Source organism: Salmo salar, chromosome 15 (assembly GCF_965601325.2).
Source record: "Salmo salar chromosome 15, fSalSal1, whole genome shotgun sequence".
NCBI classification, from domain to species: domain Eukaryota; kingdom Metazoa; phylum Chordata; class Actinopteri; order Salmoniformes; family Salmonidae; genus Salmo; species Salmo salar.
This window is the reverse complement of record NC_138305.1, coordinates 76,051,773-76,076,452: the sequence shown is the minus strand read 5'-3', so window position 1 is coordinate 76,076,452 and position 24,680 is coordinate 76,051,773. Positions and strand designations below refer to the sequence as shown.

The 24,680-nt window shown below is 43.4% G+C and overlaps 1 protein-coding gene across 1 annotated transcript in view; it reads left to right on the top strand.

The window, feature by feature from the left end:
• The window catches only part of tafa5l (TAFA chemokine like family member 5, like), a 41,294-nt gene that overhangs the window by 1,892 nt on the left and 14,722 nt on the right, over window positions 1-24,680 (top strand). The window contains exons 2-3 of the mRNA XM_014146137.3: window positions 8,591-8,740; window positions 13,815-13,942. Coding sequence (XP_014001612.1) covers window positions 8,591-8,740; window positions 13,815-13,942 — 278 coding nt within the window. The remainder of the gene's footprint in view (window positions 1-8,590; window positions 8,741-13,814; window positions 13,943-24,680) is intronic.

The window sequence follows — 24,680 nt, the reverse complement described above, 5'->3', positions numbered from 1 at the left end:
GAAACGAAGCAATCCATGTAGTTTCATTTTTCACAACCCACTCCCGTTCGGTAAATAATTGAAGCTACAGAAAAACCCCCAGGGTATGTCTAAAGGCTTTGTATAGCATAGACCTACATAACATCTTCATATGAACTACATAGATTCTTCACGGATCATTTATACCCTAGACTCTACAGTATAAACCCCTGAACTATGGAATACTATGGCCTGCCCTCAGGATACTGATCAAACCTGCACTTTGACCTTCTCTCTATGTACAGTAGTTCAGCTTTGGGATAAATTACTAGGTTGTTATTCTCCACCAACCAAGAAAGATTCACAGTCACAAAGATCAGGATGTCCTTTGGCAGCCATGTTGATTATCTGGATACATTGTTTAGACTTCTCTTTGTGTCGATCCCAAATCAACCACTTGTCCCTACCCGCTATGGACTTGTGGAGATTTGAGAGGGGTAGATATGGTATGATATGGTTGTAGCTTCACTTTACCCTCTGATTGCCTAGATGGAAATAATATCCATATCGCTTTACACCTGTCCAGTCCTCTCAAATCTCCACACCTTCATAGGGGTAAGTATAGGGGTTGATTTGATTTGGGCGCTCCTCCAGCATTTGAAGTCTTCTCAAGTTTCCCGTCACTCAAGTCAGATACATGTATACCTCTGCCTCCCTATTGTACGACGGTGCACATATCTCAATCACACCTGACCATGCACAGATACTCACTCAGTGCTCCTAGGTCCGATCTCCACCTCCCTGGGTGGCCCCTGGTAGCCTAACAAAGAGAGGTCTTGGAGGCAGGGGCGGTCGTGAATCCTGCCATGACTGGCTGCATCGCCTCCCCTCCATAGCGGCACCATCTGTCACAGCGACAGGAAATCAAAGTACAGTAGCCTGGCCTTCTCATGCCATTGGGCCCCGGCCCCACACAGATGGATGGCCTGTCAAGCTCCTCTCCGTGCTCGCCAGTTTATTCAACGCTAAATTTGGAAATGTCTGGATTTCCCTCACCAGAGCCAATTCCACCAGTTGTTCAGTGGACCAGCAGCTCCCCTCCCTCTTCGCTTTGTCAACCTCACCCCCGTTGTTGTGTATATGGGTCAGAAGAGAGAGAGATTTTTGAGGTGGAGGTGTGTGTTTCTTGGACTGTATCTGCATCAAATGTGGTGATGATGGAAAGGTAAGTTTGTCACTTTAGCCAGTGGCAGATTTAGGTATAGGTGACATGGGCAGCCGCCCAGGGCTACATCTTGCCGGGGACGGCACGGGGCGCCCGCACAAAACATTTGGAATGGTGACATTTGCACATCGGTTTTCTATCGCTCATTTGCACGTCACGTCAATGATATCATGTCACCGTGTGGGACTGCGGGTCAATTAACCTTGTCGGAGTGGGCGCCCTGATTCTAGTTTGTGAGCTAGGCAGGCTACTGCCTGAAAGGTCTCCCACTCAGAAGTACGAGATGGAGAGGGGGACAGGGGTAGTTTGACCTCAGGTCTTCCCACTGGAAGCCCGAGGTAGGGGGAGCGGGGGAATCTATCAAATAGCGCACCTCTAACTTTGTACAGTACTAATGCAATTAGTAAAATCAGTCACACTACGAAATGCTACCAAATAAACCACAATTCATTCATAATACTGTGAATATATAGTTTCACAGACACATTGTTGCATTTTTTTCTGGTTTGTGCAAAATCGTTAAAAATGATATAAAACCAGTCTGCACACCACCACGGTGAATTGGTTTAGTGTTGACTCTTGGTTGACAGTGTTGGGGGATGGGTAATGTGTTGATGCTCGGGTGCCAAATCAACACAAATGTGTTTCTTTTTGTCTTCGTTACTTCTTTTTGATATTTATGGGTCTTATTTTTGTATATATTTTAATATTTATATAGTTTTAAATGTTATGATTATTTATTTGTGTTGTTCCAAATGTCTGAATATTTGTTTATTTTTGGGGGGGCCGTGGGGGTTGAAGGGGGGGTTCGCCCAGGGAGCCATACAAGCTAGAATCGCCACTGACTTTAGCTGTGGGGTTACAACAGCGTGTTGTGCTTCAGCCTACTAGGTCCATTGTATTTGTCCATTTGAAGCTCAGTGGAGAAGGCTTTGTGAAATTGATAGGAAGATTTCAGTCTCCTCCAGAAGTTCTGTTCAGTGGTTCAAGTTACAGGGGGGGGCGGTTTTGCTCCATAAATTGTGAGTAAACCACTACTCCTGTTTTGATAGGTAATGAAGTCATAAAACTATGGGGATGTTTATGGAAAAATGAAAAGGGTTTTACGGCAAAATCAATGTTGCTGCACGCCAAGGCCCATATTTCACAGGTCCCTGAATAGCATCAGCTGTTTGCCTTCCTCTGGGTTGAGCGTTGAGTTATTTTGTTTGTGGAATGCATTGGAGGTTCAAATTGTTGATGTCGGGGAGAATGTGGGTGAAACGTTATTGTCCTAGTCTGTTTCCTGTCATCAGCCCCAGTCTTTTTGATCGACTCTATTCTATGAAAGGACCTCCCTCCTGCATTTTAAAGGTATAGTTTACCCAAATTACAAAAAGAAACATAAAAATACCTCCTTCCCTAAGAAAAGTATGATCCAGGAGAGATTTAAATCCACAATCTGGGCTTGGATTACTTTTATGTTAAAAGCATTGATGACCAAAAACCAAAGAGAATGATTGGCCCCTACATACTCTTGAGTGTTATGGGTAGGCTATGAGCTTACTCTTATTTTTATTCACAAATCATTCCAAAGTCATTTGGAAATCAAATGACTCAGCTTCACGGTCCTCTTTGAAGTGGGGGCATGTATACAGTAGGGCTGCTGGTTTGAAGTGGGGGCATGTATACAGTAGGGCTGCTGGTTTGAAGTGGGGGCATGTATACAGTAGGGCTGCTGGTTTGAAGTGGGGGCATGTATACAGTAGGGCTGCTGGTTTGAAGTGGGGGCATGTATACAGTAGGGCTGCTGGTTTGAAGTGGGGGCATGTATACAGTAGGGCTGCTGGTTTGAAGTGGGGGCATGTATACAGTATGGCTGCTGGTTGTGTGCTTTCGATTGCTGAATCACGTGATCTCAACGTACAAGGTATGAGACCAAGATATTGTCACACATGCAGATGAAGTTACATAGCGGTAGTTTGAACTGCAGCCAGCCATGTCATCATGACTAAAAGATGTGCATTAATATGTTGGAGCGCTCCTTTGGCCTACTTGCTTACAACAGGAACTCATAGTGGGTGACAGTAGGTTGAACAGCACAGGCACAGGCACAGGCACAGGCACAGGCACAGGCACAGGCACAGGCACACACACACACACACACACACACACACACACACACACACACACACACACACACACACACACACACCTCACACCAGCTGGTGTCCTTTAAAATATGTGTTAATCTACTGTAGGGAATTCAGTTATTAAATTTATTGTCAAATGTCCATGTTTTTTTTCTTAGAATGCACTCATACATTTTCTAATGGTATCAGGTATATATTTTATATTTTGTGTTAAAATAAAGAAAATGATATGTGCCTAATTTGCATAAATACACTGGATGTATTTGTATATAACATAAAGAGGTGGAACAGGGCTGCAACTACAAGACTTCCTCTGTCTAGGCCTACCTGAACTCACCTGCTCTGTCTAGGCCTACCTGAACTCACCTGCTCTGTCTAGGCCTACCTGAACTCACCTGCTCTGTCTAGGCCTACCTGAACTCACCTGCTCTGTCTAGGCCTACCTGAACTCACCTGCTCTGTCTAGGCCTACCTGCACTCACCTGCTCTGTCTACGTCTACCTGCACTCACCTGCTCTGTCTAGGCCTACCTGCACTCACCTGCTCTGTCTAGGCCTACCTGCACTCACCTGCTCTGTCTAGGCCTACCTGCACTCACCTGCTCTGTCTAGGCCTACCTGCACTCACCTGCTCTGTCTAGGCCTACCTGCACTCACCTGCTCTGTCTAGGCCTACCTGAACTCACCTGCTCTGTCTAGGCCTACCTGAACTCACCTGCTCTGTCTAGGCCTACCTGAACTCACCTGCTCTGTCTAGGCCTACCTGAACTCACCTGCTCTGTCTAGGCCTACCTGAACTCACCTGCTCTGTCTAGGCCTACCTGAACTCACCTGCTCTGTCTAGGCCTACCTGAACTCACCTGCTCTGTCTAGGCCTACCTGCACTCACCTGCTCTGTCTAGGCCTACCTGCACTCACCTGCTCTGTCTAGGCCTACCTGCACTCACCTGCTCTGTCTAGGCCTACCTGAACTCACCTGCTCTGTCTAGGCCTACCTGAACTCACCTGCTCTGTCTAGGCCTACCTGAACTCACCTGCTCTGTCTAGGCCTACCTGCACTCACCTGCTCTGTCTAGGCCTACCTGAACTCACCTGCTCTGTCTAGACCTACCTGAACTCACCTGTGCTGTCTAGACTGTTCTGTTGCATAATTCAACAAGTGTGTCAATAGCAGGATACCGTTGGATTAAAACATCAACAGGCTTGGCTCTAGATTACACCTATCCAAACATACTTCACATTGTTTGCGAGATCAAACATGATCACTATAATCCGAGGTGTTCATTTTTGAAAGTTGCTTTCATTTCAGCGCATCTAATTTGTAAACATTTCAACTGTAGCAAATTCTAACTTCTTGCAATTCCACCAAAAAATGAACACCCATCAAAATAAAGTTGTCTTCTCTTTCTTGCGATGTAAGTGTTGAGATTGTGTGTTAAATCCCAGACCAAGCTTTAGCGATCTTATAGATCCAACGGAATGACATTGTATTCCATTGAGCCCATTTCAGCCATTACCAGGGTGTTTGACAGGTCATTACAAACTTTTCCGCGGTCGTAAGGTTAACGGGGGAAAAAAACAGGCACAAGCAAGAGTATGAAAGAGTCGCGGGAGTAAAATGAAAGCAATCAATCAAGCGAGATTTAAGAGACAAGTGGATTCTGCACCCTTCAAACACAGGAAATAAATAGCTGAAGACAGATCCTCAGGTGGGCGGGGCATGTGCATTGTTCTTCAAATACTGAGCTATATTATATGCAAAAACATTTTGGGGAAATTCTTTTATACTAATACAGTTGCTCAAAGAAAGAGATTTTGTTGAACAAGTTATCTTTTTTTTCTTCAAAAAGGTTGGGGTCATAATTGATTACAGATAATCCGGAATGAGTCATGAATAATGATGAGTGAGAAAGTTACATGACGGTCAATGATTATACCCTGATTAAATGCTAACCTCCCGTTATTGTAATGGTGAGAGGTCAGCATGTCTTGAAGGTATGACCTTTGACCCTCTGTAACTTTCTCACTCATTATTATTCACGATTCATTCAAGATTATCCGTAATCATGGTAGCATCCACATTAATGTAGAAATTGTTTAGAAACACATTCTATTCTTATTTACAATAAAAGTGACTCCAAAATGACACAATACATTATTTACCATTCATTTCTATTGGGCACAAAATAATCAGAAACACAACCAAAACTAACTGTAAACGCATCCAACACGTTTGTAGAGTCACAGGCATGATGTAGTTATTGCATGTTAGGAACATGGGAACAAATACTAAACTTTTGACTACTTTATTTATAAGAATCTTTAGGGGTGTCAATAATTTTGACCTCTACCTTTTTGAGAGAAAACAATGATTACTTAAACAAAATCTCTTTCTCAGAGCAATTGTATTAGTATAAAATTATTTAATTTCAATTTTTTTTGGGAGCATACAATATAGCTCAGTATTTAAATGTTTTATTTTCTACGGTCATAATTGCTCATCTTTATCAAGGGTGTCAATCATTTTGGACCCCCACTGTATATACAGTATATCATACACAAACACACAAGCCGTGCAGAGTCAAAATAACACTGCTCACTATACATTTGCTTTGCGGTTTGTGTGTGCATACTTTTGTGTCTGTGTGTGTGTGTGTGTACTCTCCATGCATGTGTGTGTATGTGTGTATTCATGCATCTCTGTATGTCAGCGTGTGGGTTTGTGTGGATCCATGCATTTCTTTTTCTCTCTCTCTCGTGTGTGTGTGTGTGTGTGTGTGTGTGTGTGTGTGTGTGTGTGTGTGTGTGTGTGTGTGTGTGTGTGTGTGTGTGTGTGTGTGTGTGTGTGTGTGTGTGTGTGTGTGTGTGAGAGAGAGTCAGTGAAGGTCATTTGTGCCAGCGCCTGTACATATGTAGGATCTTAATTTGAGCCGGTTTTCTACTGCAGGAAAATAATCCTGCAGCAACATGAAATGTAAATTATTATGTGAATTATCATTTTGTGTAGGGGTTGATACATTTTTTTAGGGAGAATCAAGGCTGACATTTTAAAGTGGGAATTAAAAACTATAGAAGCCTTTAAAAAAATGATCAACAAAAGTGTAATCAAATTAAGATCCTACAAATGTAGGTGTCATGTGTGATGGAAACCAGAGCGTGCCCCCCCCCCCCCCGCCATACCTCACTCTGTGCCCCCACAGTATGTGCATTTCATCATCTGAAATAGAGACGAGGCCATGCGCCTTCACATCACCAAGTGACAGAAACCCCCTGTCATTTGAATGAACTGCTGCTCGGCGTGATGGAATGGGCTGCAGTGGCTTAGGGCACATTAAGAAGCCTGTAATGCTCTGTACTGTCTCCCTCTCTCCATCTCTCCCTTTCTCTCTCTCCCTCCTCTCCCTCCGTATCCTCTAGGCTTATTGCACATGGTCCCATTTATGTGGTAGCTGTAGTAACATGGGGACCCTGTGTGTGTCCAGCATATTAGGACAGAACAATTAGTGCTTTTTCAGGTCGGTTTGATTATTTTATTACTTCACTTTAATAAAAATATTTGTTTTATTTGATTACTTTATTGTTTCATTCCAAGTTATCATCTCATCTCTATAGAGCTGCTGCCCTATGCTGACTGACAAAATCGCTATTTTTGTAGTTCTTCAAAGTAAATATGGTATACTTTTATGACTGCAGAATGCCAACTATCAATCACTTAGATCATGTATTTTCAGGTAGCGATCCCTCGCAAAGCAACTGCTTTCTATCCCTCTTGATAGCACGTTCTCTCTTCTCTCTGTCTCCATGTCTGCTCCACACAGACTGGACAAGTAGGCGCGCGCACAATGGATTATGGCCATTGTAGTTATTTACCACGTTTTCTGCGCTAAGCTATGTAGAATTTTGGCCATGATTTATCTCTACAAAAACTGCGCATCCAGCTCACAGAAGAAAGAAAAAAACTGCATGGAATTAAAATAATTGAACTGACGTCAGTCAATTAGTTGTTTAAAAACCTAAAAATAACCGAAATGTTGGTTAATCGCTCAGCACTAATATCTGATGGCACAGGGACGGGGATGTGCTGGATGTGGGGGGGGGGGGGGAGTGGTGGGTGTGTGTGTGTGTGTGTGTGTGTGTGTGTGTGTGTGTGTGTGTGTGTGTGTGTGTGTGAGCACGCCTGTGTGTGTGTGTGTGTGTGTGTGTGTGTGTGTGTGTGTGTGTGTGTGTGTGTGTGTGTGTGTGTGTGTGTGTGTGTGTGTGTATTTTTGTGAATGCGTGCCTGTGTGTCAGTGTGTGAAATTAAATTACATATAGCCTGTGCGAATCCTCACTTGAATCTGATTGTGTTGTAATGCTCCTATCTAAATTCAGTGGTTGACTGGTAGAGATAAGTGTGGAGCGCGTTATGAGGGATGGAAGTGGAAGGCTACTGCTTTAAGTGGCCATGGGAGTGAATGGATTGGGAGAAAGGACCTTAAGGGGACCACCTGGGTCCTCATCAGTCTTCATCACCAGACTGATAATAACTATAGTACTACCAGGTAGAAGCAGAATACACTGCAAGAGATGACTTACTCTCTGGGCTTTGTGGATGTTCCTCCCAAACCTAAACAACAGCAGTTCAAAACGGACTATAATTGTAGAAGGCCATGCAGGGATCTTTCCTAGTATGTACCATCATTTACTTTAACAAGGCAGCTTGATGTTCAAACTCTTCTGCTACATTTGCATTGTTCACTAATCGTTTTATCGGACGTTCAGCAGGGAAGGCTGCACAGGAGAGTCTGTCTGACTCAGCTGTGTGTGAGGTTATTGACCAGATACCAACAGTGTTGTTCCTGTTGGAATTGCATTGTGGGGATGAGGTGAAATATAGTGCCTCAAGCCAGGAAGTAGAGCTAAAAGTTCACCTTCATGGAGCAACCTTGTTCATCTTAGTATTTATTTTCTGGGAAAGATGTAAAGAACCACCTATGATCTAAAGTTGATTGAGTTGGCCTGGGATTCCAGATGAGCAGGGGACTATTCCATTGATTCCAATGCGCCAGGCAAGCTCAACCAAGTGCAGCTGAAGTATTGGAATGAAAGCAAATACTATCTGAATCCAGGTCTGGATGAGAGCCTCTGCTGAGTGATTGTAATGTAATGTAGACCACGCCTGAAACGGCTCCTTATTCCCTAGATAGTGCAGACTGGTCAAAAGTAGTGCACTACACAATAGGGTGCCATTTGAGATGCAGAAAATGTAATGGACTCTCCCCTTGTTGTCTCTGCAGGCCAGTTGGCGGTGGGCACGTGTGAGATCGTGACGCTCAACAGAGACAGCAGCGTGCCCAGGCGCACCATCGACCGTCAGACTGCCCGCTGTGCCTGCAGGAGAGGCCAGATCGCGGGCACCACACGAGCCAGGCCTGCCTGCGTCGACGGTGAGTGTGAATAAAGGTAGTTAAATTAAGCTGTGTCTAGGGTGGCAAAATTCAGGTAACATCCATAGATTTTCCAATAATCCGGATTGGAGGAGTCTAGGAATTCCTGCTTATTCCCTCCTAATTGTAGGAATCTTCCAGTTGGTACTTCTGGAGATGTGGGAATTTTTGCAACCCTAACAGTAATCTCTCTATGATCATCTTCATGTAACATAGAGGTCAACCACACGACTCCTCCCCTGTCCTCAATCTGCGCTGCTCAACAGTACATAAACAACAGGCCATATCTGGCATACCGTGTGCCTATCTGGTACCACACTGTCTTTGTAATACTGTCTCTTCAGACAGCTCCACATAACGCTCCAGCAACGCTGCTTAACTAAAAGAGAACTATGATTACAGCAGCAGGAAATTGATTATTACTGGCTGCCCATCGCAGCTCTCGCTGACGTTAATAGCCAGTCCATTAAATGCAGACCTGTAGCACACTGGCTGCCACTATGGAGAACGGGAACGCTTTCTGTTGTCACATCTCTTAATGGAATTACAGCACAGAGATGTAGTGAAGACTAGTTGATTTGTGTCGAGGCGGGGTTGGGGAACTTTGCCTGTAAATGTTTTTTCGGGATGTGGTTGGTATAGTGTTGGAAATGTAGACGATTTGGAGATGATATCTGATGGTTATTCGGGGTCAGGTCGGCAGACGAATTTGTGTCAGTTTCTTTTTCTATATATTTCTACGACACACTCTCTCTCTCTATTTCTTCTATACAATCCAGACCGGTCTCTCTCTCCTGCCCCCTCCCTCCCTCCCCACTCTCTCTCTTCCCTCTCTCCCTCTCTCTCTCTCTCTCTCTCTCAGTGGTCCTGGCTGGCAGGGTCTGCTAGGGGACAGATGGCCACATGAGCTCTTAGGCAGGAACAGTTGCAGGAGAGAGCTGGCCCATAGGACCTTCAGAAGCTGATAACCCTGGGCCAGCATCCAGCCTGTCTGGGGGGTGGGGGGGCCGTGAAAACGGAGAGAATGACTGGAAGGCCACCCAGGTGTCAGTCACAGCTCTTCACTCTGTAGTGCCCTATGGGCTGTGTTCTGTACGGCACAGCGTTCTGAAACGTTTTGCAACTGAAAAAGAAAATGAATGTTTACTATTTAGACGAGTTCAGGTAGCGCCTACCCGTATCACTGTGTTTCAGAAAGTTTTCTCCCTTATTGGACACAACCCAGCTGTTTCAGTCTCTTTCAGCCAGGCTGTGCTTTAGTGCTCTGTTGGTCTCTCTGCACAAATCGGCCAACTTTGCAAACTCAGCTTAATTTCTTTAGCCCCTCAGCAATTGGGTTTAGCTGTTACATGATATACTCACAACTATGTTTACGAATGACTGATCAATCTATGCTTTGTTACGGCTGATGGCGCTGACGATCCAATTCGCAGAGGGAAATTGCAGTGTCAGGGGCAGGATAGCTAGACTTTTGCAGCTGTTGAAGGAATCACGGAGGAATTGAAAGGGAATTTGAAATGTTTTTCTCCTTAAAGCTTTTTTGACCCGTTCCCATTCATAACATGATATTGGAAAACAGTTGGTGTTCAGGCAGCCAGAGATCCTTTTTTGCTGTGTGTGTGTGTGTGTGTGTGTGTGTGTGTGTGTGTGTGTGTGTGTGTGTGTGTGTGTGTGTGTGTGTGTGTGTGTGTGTGTGTGTGTGTGTGTGTGTGTGTGTGTGTGTGTGTGTGTGTGCCTACATGCATGCGTCTGTGCACGTGCATACTTAGTCCCATGGAAAGACAGACCTATACAGGGCAGTGATAGCTGACTCGAAGGAACAACATGATACAAGCAATTATTGAAAACATCAACAAGGGGTTATCCTTTAGCGCCACAATCAGGAGGGACACAAACTCCTTTACTCCCATTGTGGATATTTGCCACTGCAGCCCCTCTGTCTCTCACTCTCTTTCAATTCGCCCCCCACCACCGTAAACCCTGAGGGACCAGAAAGGGACGACAGCTCATGCCAGGTCCTGAGAGGACTGATAACCTTTGAGAGAGCTTGAACACACACACACACACACACACACACACACACACACACACACACACACACACACACACACACACACACACACACACACACACACACACACACACACACACTGTGAGGAACAATCAGTGTTGATCAGCGTCAACAAAGCCTAATGCTAATTCAATGTCGTCCGGACAGATTATATAGAGAACACAAGAGAGTGGCCGTCATTATGGTGACACCATCTAGTGTCTAGACAGATGACTTTCAAAGAATCTAATCAAGAGCCACTGATTGTGAAGAAGCTATTTCTCTCTCTCTCGCTCCCTTGCTCTCGCTCCCTCTCTCTCTCCCTCTCTCGCTTTCTCTCTATCTCGCTCCCTCTCTCGCTCCCTCCCTTCCCTCTCGCTCACTCTCAATTAAAATCAATTCAATTTAAGGGCTTTATTGGCATTTGTTAACATTGCCAAAGCAAGTGAAGTAGATAATAAACAAAAGTGAAACAAACAATAAAAAAAGAACAGTAAATATTACACTCACAAAAGTTCCCAAAGAATAAAGACATTTCAAATGTCATATTATGTGCAAAGAGTTAAAGTACAAAAGCAAAAATAAATCTCTCTCTCAATTCAATTCAATAAACTTAATTGACATGGCAAGTTAAATGACTTAATTGTCTAAGTACAAATATAACAACGACCTAGTAGTAGTGGCTTTGTTATTACCGTTAAGAGCAACTACAACAGCAATAGTAATGAGAATAATAATAAGTACAATGAATTGTAGTTGGCTTTTATAGATACAAATTCTTTGCAATGAATGATAATTTTGGGAAATAAATATTATCTTGCGTTTTGAGTATCTGTCACAGTGTAAAGGGAAATGCAGCTCTGTCTCTACCTCTCCCCGGGAGCAGAGTGAGCACAAAGTGGCCAGCCAGGTTTGCTTGTGACGACCGGTCTCTATGGCCAGGCTGTGCTCACTGAGTCTGTACATAGTCAGTGTTTTCCTCAGTTTTCTATCAATCACAGTGGTCACCGTGTGCTGTCTGTTTAGAGCCAAATAGGGTTGAAGTTTATTTAGATTTTTTTGTGGTGTCTTTCCAATCAGCATCTTCTCTTGTTTCATCTCTTGACATTGTAGGGCTGTGTGATTAAATGTTTTGTGGTCGCTTGTTTTTAGATGGATGTCAAATTGTATGGCTATTTTTTTTTATTTGAAAAGGGAAGGGAGTATTTGCCCAATTCTGCTCTTACATATGTTATTTTGATTTTGTTGGGATAAACATCAATTTGTTGTTTGTCCCATTTGGTAAATTCATTATTGGAATATTTTGAGCCAGATCCTAATTGGAATTTCAATTTTAATGAGACTCGAAATTGAGCTCAGGTGATCCTGTTTCCATTGATCATCCTTGAGATATTTCTAGAACTTGATTGGAGTCCACCTGTGGTAAATATAATTGATTGGACATGATTTGGAAAGGCACACACCTGTCTATATAAGGTCCCACAGTTGACACTGCACGTCAGAGCAAAAACCAAGCCATGAGGTAGAAGAAATTATCCATAGAGCTCCGAGACAGGATTATGTCGAGGCACAGATCTGGGGAAGGGTACCAAAACATTTATGCAGCATTTAAGATCCCCAAGAAAACAGTGACCTCCATCATTCTTAAATGGAAGAAGTTTAGAACCACCAAGACTCTTCCCAGAGCTGGCTGCCTGGCCAAACTGAGCAATCAGGGGAGAAGGGCCTTGTTCAGGGAGGAACCAAGAACCCGATGGTCACTCTGACAGAGCTCTAGAGTTTCTCTGTGGAGATGAGAGACCCTTCCAGAAGGACAACCATTTCTGCAGCATTCCACCAATCAGACGGAAGCCACTCCTCAGTAAAGGCACATGACAGCTCACTTGGAGTTTGCCAAAAGGCACCTAAAAACTCTCAGACCATAAGAAACAAGATTCTCTGGTCTGATGAAACCAAGATTGAACTCTTTGGCCTGAATACCAAGCATCATATCTGGAGGAAACCTGGCACAATCCCTATGGTGAAGCATGGTGGTGGCAGCATAACGCTGTGGGGTTGTTTTTCAGCGGCAGGGACTGGGAGACTAGTAACGATCGAGGGAAAGATGAACTGCGCAAAGTACAGAGAGATCCTTGATGAAAACCTGCTCCAGAGCGCTCAGGACCTCAGACTGGGGCTAAGGTTCACCTTCCAACAGGACAACGACCCTAAGCACACAGCCAAGACAACGCAGGAGTGGCTTGGGGACAAGTCTCTGAATGTCCTTGAGTGGCCCAGTCAGAGCCCTGACTTGAACCCGATCGAACATCTCTGGAGAGACCTGAAAATAGCTATGCAGCGATGCTCCCCATCCAACCTGACAGAGCTTGAGAGGATCTGCAGAGAAGAATGGAACAAACTCCCCAAATACAGGCTTGCCAACCTTGTAGTGTCATACCCAAGAAGACTCAAGGCTCAAATTGCTGCCAAAGGTGTTTCAACAAAGTACTGAGTAAAGGGTCTGAATACTTATGTAGATATGATATTTCAACTTTTTTGTTTGTTATAAATTTGCCAAAAAATGTAAACTGTTTTTGCTTTTCATTATGAGGTATTGTGTGTAGATTGATGAGGAAAATGTAATACATTTTAGAATAAGGCTGTAACTTAACAAAATGTGGAAAACGTCAAGGGCTCTGAAAATCTTCCGAATGCACTATATCTATCTGTCACTCTCTTTCTCTCATTGAAGACCATGTTGGTATGGCTTGTCATTGGTTGTTGAAACATAGTCAGTGACAAAGCACTAGCATCTACCGATTAGCATAGTGAGCTAATATACAGTGAACTCTATATCTGTATAGCATGTTTGACAGTGTCACTACCCATCAAGCCATTTGTGTTCAAATGCACTTGAAATAAAGTGTGACTTTAAAAGGTTGATGACATTAGCTAATTTAACCTAGTTTCTAACTCTCTTTCGCTCCCCCTTCTCTCTCTCTCTCTCTCTCTCTCTCTCTCTCTCTCTCCTCCTTATCCCCTCAGCGCGTATCGTGAGGGGCAGACAGTGGTGTGAGATGGCACCCTGCTTGGAGGGGGAGGTGTGTGGTCTCCTCTTCAACCGCTCTGGCTGGACCTGTACCAAAGGCAGTGGCCGTATCAAGACAGTCACGGTAATATGTAGCCTCACAGAGTCATGTATGGAGTCATATTGAAACAAACAACTGCTATTAGCTTTGGAACAGGGATGGAGAGAGGGGGCATTTATAAGCTTGTTAAATTGTGCTGTCAACATCCTTTGTAAATGTCTTTGATTCACAAGTATGATACACCAAGTGAGAGAGTTTGTGTGTGTGCCTGCCTGCCTGCCTGCCTGCCTGCCTGCCTGCCTGCCTGCCTGCCTGCTTGCATGCCTGTGTACATGGAGAGATCCAGTGCTGTCCTCATTTTCAGGTACGTAGGGTGAAAGGTCATCCAGTGACTGCATCATGTCCACTAGGTTTCAGTGTGTGTATTATAGTCTGTCTGGGAGGTGCAGGCAACTACTGCACATTTCACTCTCATCACTACATCATCTGGGTTTGACAGTTTACTGTTTGTCATTGGCTGAAAATGCAGATTATACATACAGTATGTTTTGTCCATTAGCTGTTGAAGGACCCGATTTGTAAATGTAATAATATTGTGTATTGATGATGAGGCCTTGGATGAAGAGCAGAGCCACTGACTGACACACCACAATACGGAGGAAGAATGCTCAAGATGGATGCAAATGAGAAATACACGTAACGAGGGCTGAACAGACTAGGATGGAGAGGGAGAGAGGGACGAGAGAGCTAGGCAGAGAGCAGGAGTGACACAGGCTACAGTTGGGCGTGCAGCCAAGCAAAGTGTGTATGTGGGCGTGTCGGCTGTCACATACACTCCCCCCTGCACCTGCACCCCATTCTAAATGTAGCCATTGGACAAGTTATTATTGGACACGCTCTTTGTGTGTATTGTAGAATATTTAAGGACACTAATTAGAATTATGCTAACTATACATAATTTATTTGATACTTTTTTATGATTACTGTAAGTAGTGTTATTTCATATAAGGGAGAATATAAGAATAGATGCTGTAGGAAATGTATTTTGGGATGTCGTAAGGGCTAGAGGAAGTTGCAGTCATGCATTTTGGATGAAATTGCTAGCTCTCTACAAACGAAACAGCACACACAGGATGACCCAATGGGTCACAGAGACTTGCATCACATTTAGCACATTTTTGTTCTTCTGCCAACCGTTCCCTCTCCCTCATGTTGTTAGCCAGCACTAAATGCTTGTCGACTCTCAGGACCCATTTCCCGGAACCTGGACTAATAAGCACTCTCAATGAAGATTCTCCATTGAGCTTGTTTTTTCGTAAAGCAGTAGACTTCATGCGGGTCCAGGAAACTAGCCATATTTTGGCAAGCCTATGCATTAAAAAGTGTTGCTGTTGAATCTTTGACTTTGATTAATCTGACCAACTAAAATACGTAAGACCATTTCGTAAAACATGGTTTAATGTTGGTGACTACGTAAACCAGCATGCCTCGTTTCTTAATGCCCAAAGTTGCTTTGATATCCCCTGCTCAAAATTGGAGCAGACCGACTTCAGATGAGCTCAAAGGCAAAAGCCCCTGGATTTCCCTTTGGATTTCATACAGGCTGTTGTTGATACTCTAGTACATTGATTGTAATGTATTGATTTCCTCTCCAGTTGTATAAGGAGTAACTAATCATTATCTGTAAATATATGCTTGAATCAGCACACGGAGAGGAATTGTGTGTGGAAAGAGAAATAGAAGTGGAAGTATGTATAGATGGAAGTAAATGTAGAAAGAAAGATTACTACGAGTGAAAGATGACTGTTGAAATCATTTCAATATGATTCCGCTATTGTTCCCTCTTCTCATTGACATTACAATGGCCTTTTAAGTGTTGGCTCCATTTTAAGAGACAGTGCTGTGGATTTCATGACTTCATCCACAGTAACTGATGTGTCCCTGGGCACAGCCCTCTGTAAGGATAAATAAAGTGACTTCTCTGGTGCTGCCACACTCTATAAATTCATACATTTGTTCCTTTTCTTTTCTCCTCGGCGTATGTTTACCCCTCTCTTGTTCCTGTCAGAGACCCTCTCTGAACACACTCTTTTCCCTTGTCACTTAAAGCACTTTCAGTCCGTTTCCCATTTCAACTTCTGTCATTGCCTACTCTTTGAACTGTCATTTTTGTTTTAATCAGCTCCGTTTTCCTCTGCTGACTGTCTGTTGTAAAAGTAGTAGACCTGTGGTGTATTGTGTTCTGTTGAGGCGTAACATCTAGGTAGAATGTCGATGGATTCTCTCGAAAATGGGGTTTGTTCATTTCTATCTGCAATGATCTGGATTGTGTTGAGTAGGAAAGGATTGCTCACCTCGAACAAATCCCTGTCATTCGCATGAAGAAGAGACGCCGATACAGGGGACGCAATAATTTAGCGGCGAGTGGGTAACCCGCCTCTACCATCCGTCTTATTGGCCAACGTGCAATCATTGGAGAAAAAATTGGATGCGCTCCGTTCAAGACTATCCTACAAACAGGACATTAAACTGTAATATCTTATGTTTCACCGAGTCGTGGCTGAACGACAACATGAATATATATATATATATATATATATATATATATATATATATACTGCTCCAAAAAATAAAGGGAAGACACTTAAACAACACAATGTAACTCCAAGTCAATCACACTTCTGTGAAATCAAACTGTCCAATTAGGAAGCAACACTGATTGACAATAGATTTCACATGCTGTTGTGCAATTGGAATAGACAACAGGTGGAAATTATAGGCAATTAGCAAGACACCCCCAATAAAGGAGTGGTTCTGCAGGTGGGGACCACAGACCACTTCTCAGTTCCTATGCTTCCTGGCTGATGTTTTGGTCACTTTTGAATGCTGGCGGTGCTTTCACTCTAGTGGTAGCATGAGACAGAGTCTACAACCCACACAAGTGGCTCAGGTAGTGCAGCTCATCCAGGATGGCACATCAATGCGAGCTGTGGCAAGAAGGTTTGCTGTGTCTGTCAGCGTAGTGTCCAGAGCATGGAGGCGCTACCCGGAGACTGGCCAGTACATCAGGAGACGTGGAGGAGGCCGTAGGAGGGCAACAACCCAGCAGCAGGACCGCTACCTCCGCCTTTGTGCAAGGAGGAGCAGGAGGAGCACTGCCAGAGCCCTGCAAAATGACCTCCAGCAGGCCACAAATGTGCATGTGTCTGCTCAAACGGTCAGAAACAGACTCCATGAGGGTGGTATGAGGGCCCGACATCCACAGGTGGGGGTTGTGCTTACAGCCCAACACCGTGCAGGACGTTTGGCATTTGCCAGTGAACACCAAGATTGGCAAATTCGCCACTGGCGCCCTGTGCTCTTCACAGATGAAAGCAGGTTCACACTGAGCACGTGACAGACGTGACAGAGTCTGGAGACGCCGTGGAGAACGTTCTGCTGCCTGCAACATCCTCCAGCATGACCGGTTTGGCGGTGGGTCAGTCATGGTGTGGGGTGGCATTTCTTTGGGGGGCCGCAGAGCCCTCCATGTGCTCGCCAGAGGTAGCCTGACTGCCATTAGGTACCGAGATGAGATCCTCAGACCCCTTGTGAGACCATATGCTGGTGCGGTTGGCCCTGGGTTCCTCCTAATGCAAGACAATGCTAGACCTCATGTGGCTGGAGTGTGTCAGCAGTTCCTGCAAGAGGAAGGCATTGATGCTATGGACTGGCCCGCCCGTTCCCCAGACCTGAATCCAATTGAGCACATCTGGGACATCATGTCTTGCTCCATCCACCAACGCCACGTTGCACCACAGACTGTCCAGGAGTTGATGGATGCTTTAGTCCAGGTCTGGGAGGAGATCCCTCAGGAGACCATCCGCCACCTCATCAGGAGCATGCCCAGGCGTTGTAGGGAGGTCATACAGGCACGTGGAGGCCACACACACTACTGAGCCTCATTTTGACTTGTTTTAAGGACATTACATCAAAGTTGGATCAGCCTGTAGTGTGGTTTTCCACTTTAATTTTGAGTGTGACTCCAAATCCAGACCTCCATGGGTTGATAAATTGGATTTCCATTGATTATTTTTGTGTGATTTTGTTGTCAGCACATTCAACTATGTAAAGAAAAAAGTATTTAATAAGATTATTTATTTCATTCAGATCTAGGATGTGTTGTTTAAGTGTTCCCTTTATTTTTTTTAGTAGTATATATATATATATATATATATATATATAATATATAATATATAATATAGTTGGCTGGGTTTACCGTGCATCAGCAAGACAGAACAGTTACCTCCGGTAAGACAAAGGGGTGGCGATCTGTGTATCTTTGTCAATAACAGCTGGTGAGCGAAATCTAATATTAACCCTTTCACACGTACCATCACACGGGGTGTGATCGTTCTACAGTGGTCCCTGGAGCGTACGATCACACCCCGTGTGATTAGAACACTCATTTAGAACGCTCATTTAGAACCGCCAGTTTCAAATGACGCAACAATCAGTATTTGAGCTGGCCACACTTTTTTCAGAAAATATTTACATAAATACAGTCCTTACAAAGTTATGTCCAGAATGTGAGCAGTTTGTTTTTGGATGCAATGTTCAGATATTCACAGAAGTATCTATAGCATAACACAATCATCCTAACCGGAAAAATGTAGGCTACATTTGTCCTAGCGCTGAGGAAAGATTGACGCAACACTAGAGGTCATATAACTCTTGGCTGACATAAACTACACTATGAATTAGCTAATAGCAATTACTATGTATAATTAATCATATCACGGGTGAGCTCACCGTTGATCAAAATAATTGAGTAAAACACTTTCTAGAAATCGAAAGTAATCCGACGATTAGTTTCAGCGCGCAGCCATGCTTTTTTACCTCACAGAAACCAAAAATAATAAGAGAAGACAAGATTAGTTTGTTCTGTTTATAGTATGCATGTTGAAGGGGTGTGTCGTCTACCATCGTTCACATCCCACATTCACTTCCTGAAGTTCTCAAAAAATTAGTGAAGCCTTACTCACCTCATTTTGTTATAGCATCTTTGGTCCGACAGACGATCAAGTGAAACCCAGAATGCATTGTATGTCAACAAACATGGCTCCATACACATAGCTGGAATTAGCTTAGCTCATCATAATCAGTACAACCTTCAAAACATAATTTTACACACACACTATGTGCCCATTACAATTTATGCAAAAATCGGAATGCATGATTTATCACCGGTAATTGAAAAACGTGAATAAAATAGTAAATATATCAATAATACCACACAAAACATTTTCTGATAGTGATTTATTGATTCAAATGGCGGTGCAGGCAGTTAATCACGGTAACCTCTCACTCCCACTCTGAGCCATTCAGTGTTGTTGTTTATGTAACAATCACATTCTGGAATGGAGAGAACGTTCTAACATCACGTGCATAAAAAAACTCACGCTGGGGCGACCGTTAGAGATATTTGTAACTCACGCATGATTAACCTCTATGGGCTAGGTGGGACGCAGGCGTCCCCCCCGTGGTGCACTCCATCAACAGCAGGTGCATTTCAAGAGCGGCAAATTTGAATCCAAATAAATGTCAAAATTCAAATTTTTCAAACATACAACTATTTTACACCCTTTGAAAGATAAACATCTCCTTAATCTAACCACGTTTTACGATTTCAAAAAGGTTTTACGGCGAAAGCATAAATTTAGAGTATGTTAGGACAGTACATTTACAAGAGTTGTGTGTAATGTTTTGTCAATTCAAAGACAGGGTCACCAAAACCATAAAACCAGCTAAAATGATGCACTAACCTTTTACAATCTCCATCAGATGACACTCCTAGGACATTATGTTAGACAATGCATGCATTTTTAGTTCTATCAAGTTCATATTTATATCCAAAAACAGCGTTTTACTATGGCATTGATGTTGAGGAAATCGTTTCCCTCCAATAACCGGCAGTCAAGTCAGCATCACAAATTAAATAATTAAAATTAGAAAACATTGGTAAAATATTATATTGTCATTTAAAGAATTATAGATTTACATCTCTTGAACGCAATCAACTTGCCAGATTTAAAAATAACCTTACTGGGAAATCACACTTTGCAATAATCTGAGCACTGCGCCCAGAAAAATACGCGTTGCGATACAGACTAGTCGTCATGTTGGGGAGATCTAAAATCGGAAATACTATGTAAATAATCCATTACCTTTGATTCTCTTCATCAGATGTCACTTCCAGGTATCACAGGTCCATAACGAATGTAGTTTTGTTCAAAAAAGCTCATCATTTATGTCCAAAAATCTCCGTCTTGTTAGCACATGATCTAAGCCCGCCGGACTTCACTTCATGAACGAGGGGAAAAAATATATTTACGTTCGTTCAAACATGTCAAACGTTGTATAGCATAAATCATTAGGGCCTTTTTTAACCAGAACATGAATAATATTCAAGGTGGACGAATGCATACTCTTTTATAACGTATTGGAACGAGGGTACCCAACATGAACTCGCGCGCCAGGTGTCTAATGGGCCATCATCGTTCCATGGCTCTTGTTCGGTCAGATCTCCCTCCAGAAGACTCAAAACACTTTGTAAAGGCTGGTGACATCTAGTGGAAGCAATAGGAAGTGCCAAAATATTCCTCAGCCCCTGTGTTTTTCAATGGCATAGGTTTAAAGGTAATACAACACATCAGGTATCCACTTCCTGTCAGAAAATGTCTCAGGGTTTTGCCTGCCAAATGAGTTCTGTTATACTCACAGACACCATTCAAACAGTTTTAGAAACTTTTTAGAGTGTTTTCTATCCATATATAATAAGTATATGCATATTCTAGTTACTGGGTAGGATTAGTAACCAGATTAAATCGGGTACATTTTTTTTATCCAGCCGTGCAAATACTGCCCCCTAGCCCTAACAGGTTAAGGAAGTCTTGATGTTACGCTCGCCTGAGGTAGAGTATCTCACGATAAGCTGTAGACCACACTATTTACCAAGAGAATTTTCATCTATATTTTTCTTAGCCGTCTATTGACCACCACAAACCGATGCTGGCATTAAGACCGCACTCAAAGAGCTGTATAAGGCCATAAGCAAACAAGAAAATGCTCATCCAGAGGCGGCACTCCTAGTGGCCAGGAACTTTAATGCAGGGAAACTTAAATCCCTTTTACCTAATTTCTACCAGCATGTCACATGTGCAACCAGAGGGAAAAAAAACTCTAGACCATCTTTACTTCTACTAAACCGGATCCGACGCTCGTCGGTTGTGGCAGGGCCTGCAAACTATTACAGACTACAAAGGGAAGCCCAGCCGTGAGCTGACCAGTGACACGAGCCTTCCAGACAAGCTAAATTACTTATGCATGCTTTGAGGAAAGCAACACTGAAGCATGCATGAGAGTGCCAGCTATTCCGGACGACTGTTTGATCACGCTCTCCATAGCCGATGTGAGTAAAACCTTTTATCAGGTCAACATTCACAAGGTTGCAGGGCCAGACGGATTACCAGGATGTGTACTCAGAGCATGCGCTGACCAACTGGCAAGTGTCTTCACTGACATTTTCAAACTCCCTGACTGAGTGTGTAATACCTACATGTTTCAAACAGACCACCGTAGTCCCTGTGCCCAAGAAGACCAAGGTAACCTGCCTAAATGACTACCGACCCGTAGCACTCATGTCTGTAGCCATGAAGTGCTTTGAAAGGCTGGTCTTGGCTCACATCAACACCATCATCCCAGAAACCCTAGACCCACACCAATTCGCATACCGCCCCAACAGATCAATAGATGACACAATCTCTATTGCACTCCACACTGCCCTTTCCCACCTGGATAAAAGGAACACCTATGTGAGAATGCTATTCATTGACTAAAGCTCAGCGTTCAACACCATAGTGCCCTCAAAGCTCATCAATAAGCTAAGGACCCTGGGACTAAACACCTCCTTCTGCAACTGGATCCTGGACTTCTTGAAGGGCCGCCCCCAGGTGGTAAGGGTAGGCAACAACACATCTGTCACGCTGATTCTCAACATGGGGGCCCCTCAGGGGTGTGTGCTTAGTCCCCTCCTGTACTCCCTGTTAACCCATGACTGCGTGGCCAAGCACGACTCCAACACCATCATTAAGTTTGCTGACGACACAACGATGAGACAGCCTATAGGGAGGAGGTCAGAGACCTGGCAGTGTGGTGCCAGGAGAATAATCTCTCCCTCAACGTGATCAAGACAAAGGAGATGTGGCATGGGTCCTCAGATCCTCAAAAGGTTTTACAGCTGCACCATCGAGAGCATCCTGACTGGTTGCATCACCGCCTGGTATGATAACTGCTCGGCCTCCGACCACCAGGCGCTACAGAGAGTAGGGCGTTCGGCCAAGTACATCACTGGGGCCAAGCTTCCTGCCAACCAGGACCTCTATACCAGGCGGTGTCAGAGGAAGGCAAAGACCCCAGCCACCATAGTCATAGACTGTTCTCTTTGCTACCGCATGGCAAGCGGTACCAGAGCGCCAAGTCAAGGACCAAAAAACAGCTAATCAATTGACTACCCAGACTATTTGCATTGACCCCCCCCTTACACTGCTGCTACTCGCTGTTTATTATTGATGCATAGTCACTTTACCCCTATCTACATGTACATATTACCTCAATTAACTTGAATAACCTGTACCACCGCACATTGACTCGGTACCGGTACCGCCTGTATATAGCCTCGTTATTGACTCTGTACCGGTACCCCCTGTATATAGCCTCGTTATTGACTCTGTACCGGTACCCCCTGTATATAGCCTCGTTATTGACTCTGTACCGGTACCCCCTGTATATAGCCTCCTTATTGACTTGGTATCGGTACCCCCATATATAGCCTCGTTATTGACTTGGTACCGGTACCCCCCTGTATATAGCCTCGTTATTGACTCTGTACCGGTACCCCCTGTATATAGCCTCCTTATTGACTTGGTACCCCCCTGTATATAGCCTCGTTATTGTTACTCTTTTATTTTTTTACTTTCGTTTATTTAGTCAATATTTTCTGAACTTGTATTATTTTTTTAACTGCGTTGTTGGTTAATGGCTTGTAAGTAAGCATTTCATGGTAAGGTCTACATCTGTTGTATTCAGGCGATGGGACAAATAAAATTTGATTTGACTACACATCAATTAGTCACAGTTGGTACCCCCCAATAGTATGTCCAGTGGCATGATCATTCTAGGTTATGACGATACATATTCAGTCTCCATCGTTATCAGTGGTGTAAAGTACTTAAATAGAAAATACTTTAAAGTACTACTTAAGTCATTTTTTTGTGTATCTTTACTTTACACCCCTTTACTATTTATATTTTTAACAACTTTTACTTCACTACATTCCTAAAGAAAATAATGTGCTTTTTACTCCATACATTTTCCCTGACACCCATACGTACTCGTTACATTTTGAATGCTTAGCAGGACAGGAAAATGGTCCAATTCACACACCTATCAAGAGAACATCCGTGGTCATCTCTACTGCCTCTGATCTGCCGGACTCACTAAACACAAATGCTTTGTTTGTGAATTGCGTCTGAGTGTTGGAGTGTGCCCCTGGCTATCCATAAATTAAAAACTAGAAAATTGTGCCATCTGGTTTGCTTAATAGAAGGAATTTGTAACGAATTATACTTTTACTTTTGATACTTAAGTATACTTAAGCAATTACATTTACTTTTGATACCTAAGTATATTTAAAACCAAATACTTTTAATCAAGTAGTATTTTACTGGGTGACTTTTACTTGTGTCATAACGTATCTTTACTTGTACTCAATTGAGTATTTTTTTCCACCACTGATCGCTATGCATACACTCCCCGATGTGTTTATTTGGACAGTGAAGTTAAAACGTTTAATTGATATACTCCAACATTTTGGATTGGAGATCAAATGTGCATGCGGGCGTGCGTTTTCCACGGCTTAGTCTGATAGCATGCACACTGGCATGTTGTGTATTTGGGGGAATAATAGTAGCTGTACTGGTTGTAAGTTGCTCAGAGCTGGATGAGTCTTTCAATGAATAACCCAACCCGCTGAAGGCCACCCTAGGTCGCTAGCACATCACTGTGCAGTGCAGTCCACTTTTGATGCGGGAGGAAGGGGGTTGGTGAAGGAATAGGTTTTTTTAGTCATCGCTGTGATGGCAAAGTGCCTGCAGTGTCTACAATGGCTGGGGGAACTGTGAGGGTGAGAATTGGTGTCCTCATCTGAACTACCGCTTGTGTTAATCAGTGGCGATTTAAGCATGTAAATCTTGGTGGGACAAACTGAACCAAAAAATGTATGCATGCCAGCAAAGCCACTACAAAAAAACAACACTATAACGGTGACAAACGGTGCCCATAAACTGTTAGGGCCTACATAAAGCTGTTCCAACAGCAGGGATTTATTTTCAGCACCATGGAGTGAATCCTTAACACTGCTACACCTGGCTATCAGCGGAGCCTTGTCTGGTAGCATAATAGATCATTCAGCCTCATTTACTGCCTTTTTAAAAAACCATGGCTGACTTGCTTAAAATAAATATGGTTTCTACTGACTCCTTGTGGATTTGTGGAACTCGATAAGAATAATAACAAACGACAACATGAGTTATGACTTTTGAACCATACACAAACATTACATTTTATGTTCAATAAATTCAGAATGTTTGTTTGTTGTATCCTTAACACTTAGCTCTAAGTATAATCAAGTGCAAGCAAACGATCTGCGACGAGGTAGGCCTATTCATTCAGCACTTTCAAAATGGACACCGACAGAAATTCAGATAGATGTTAGTTCAGATAA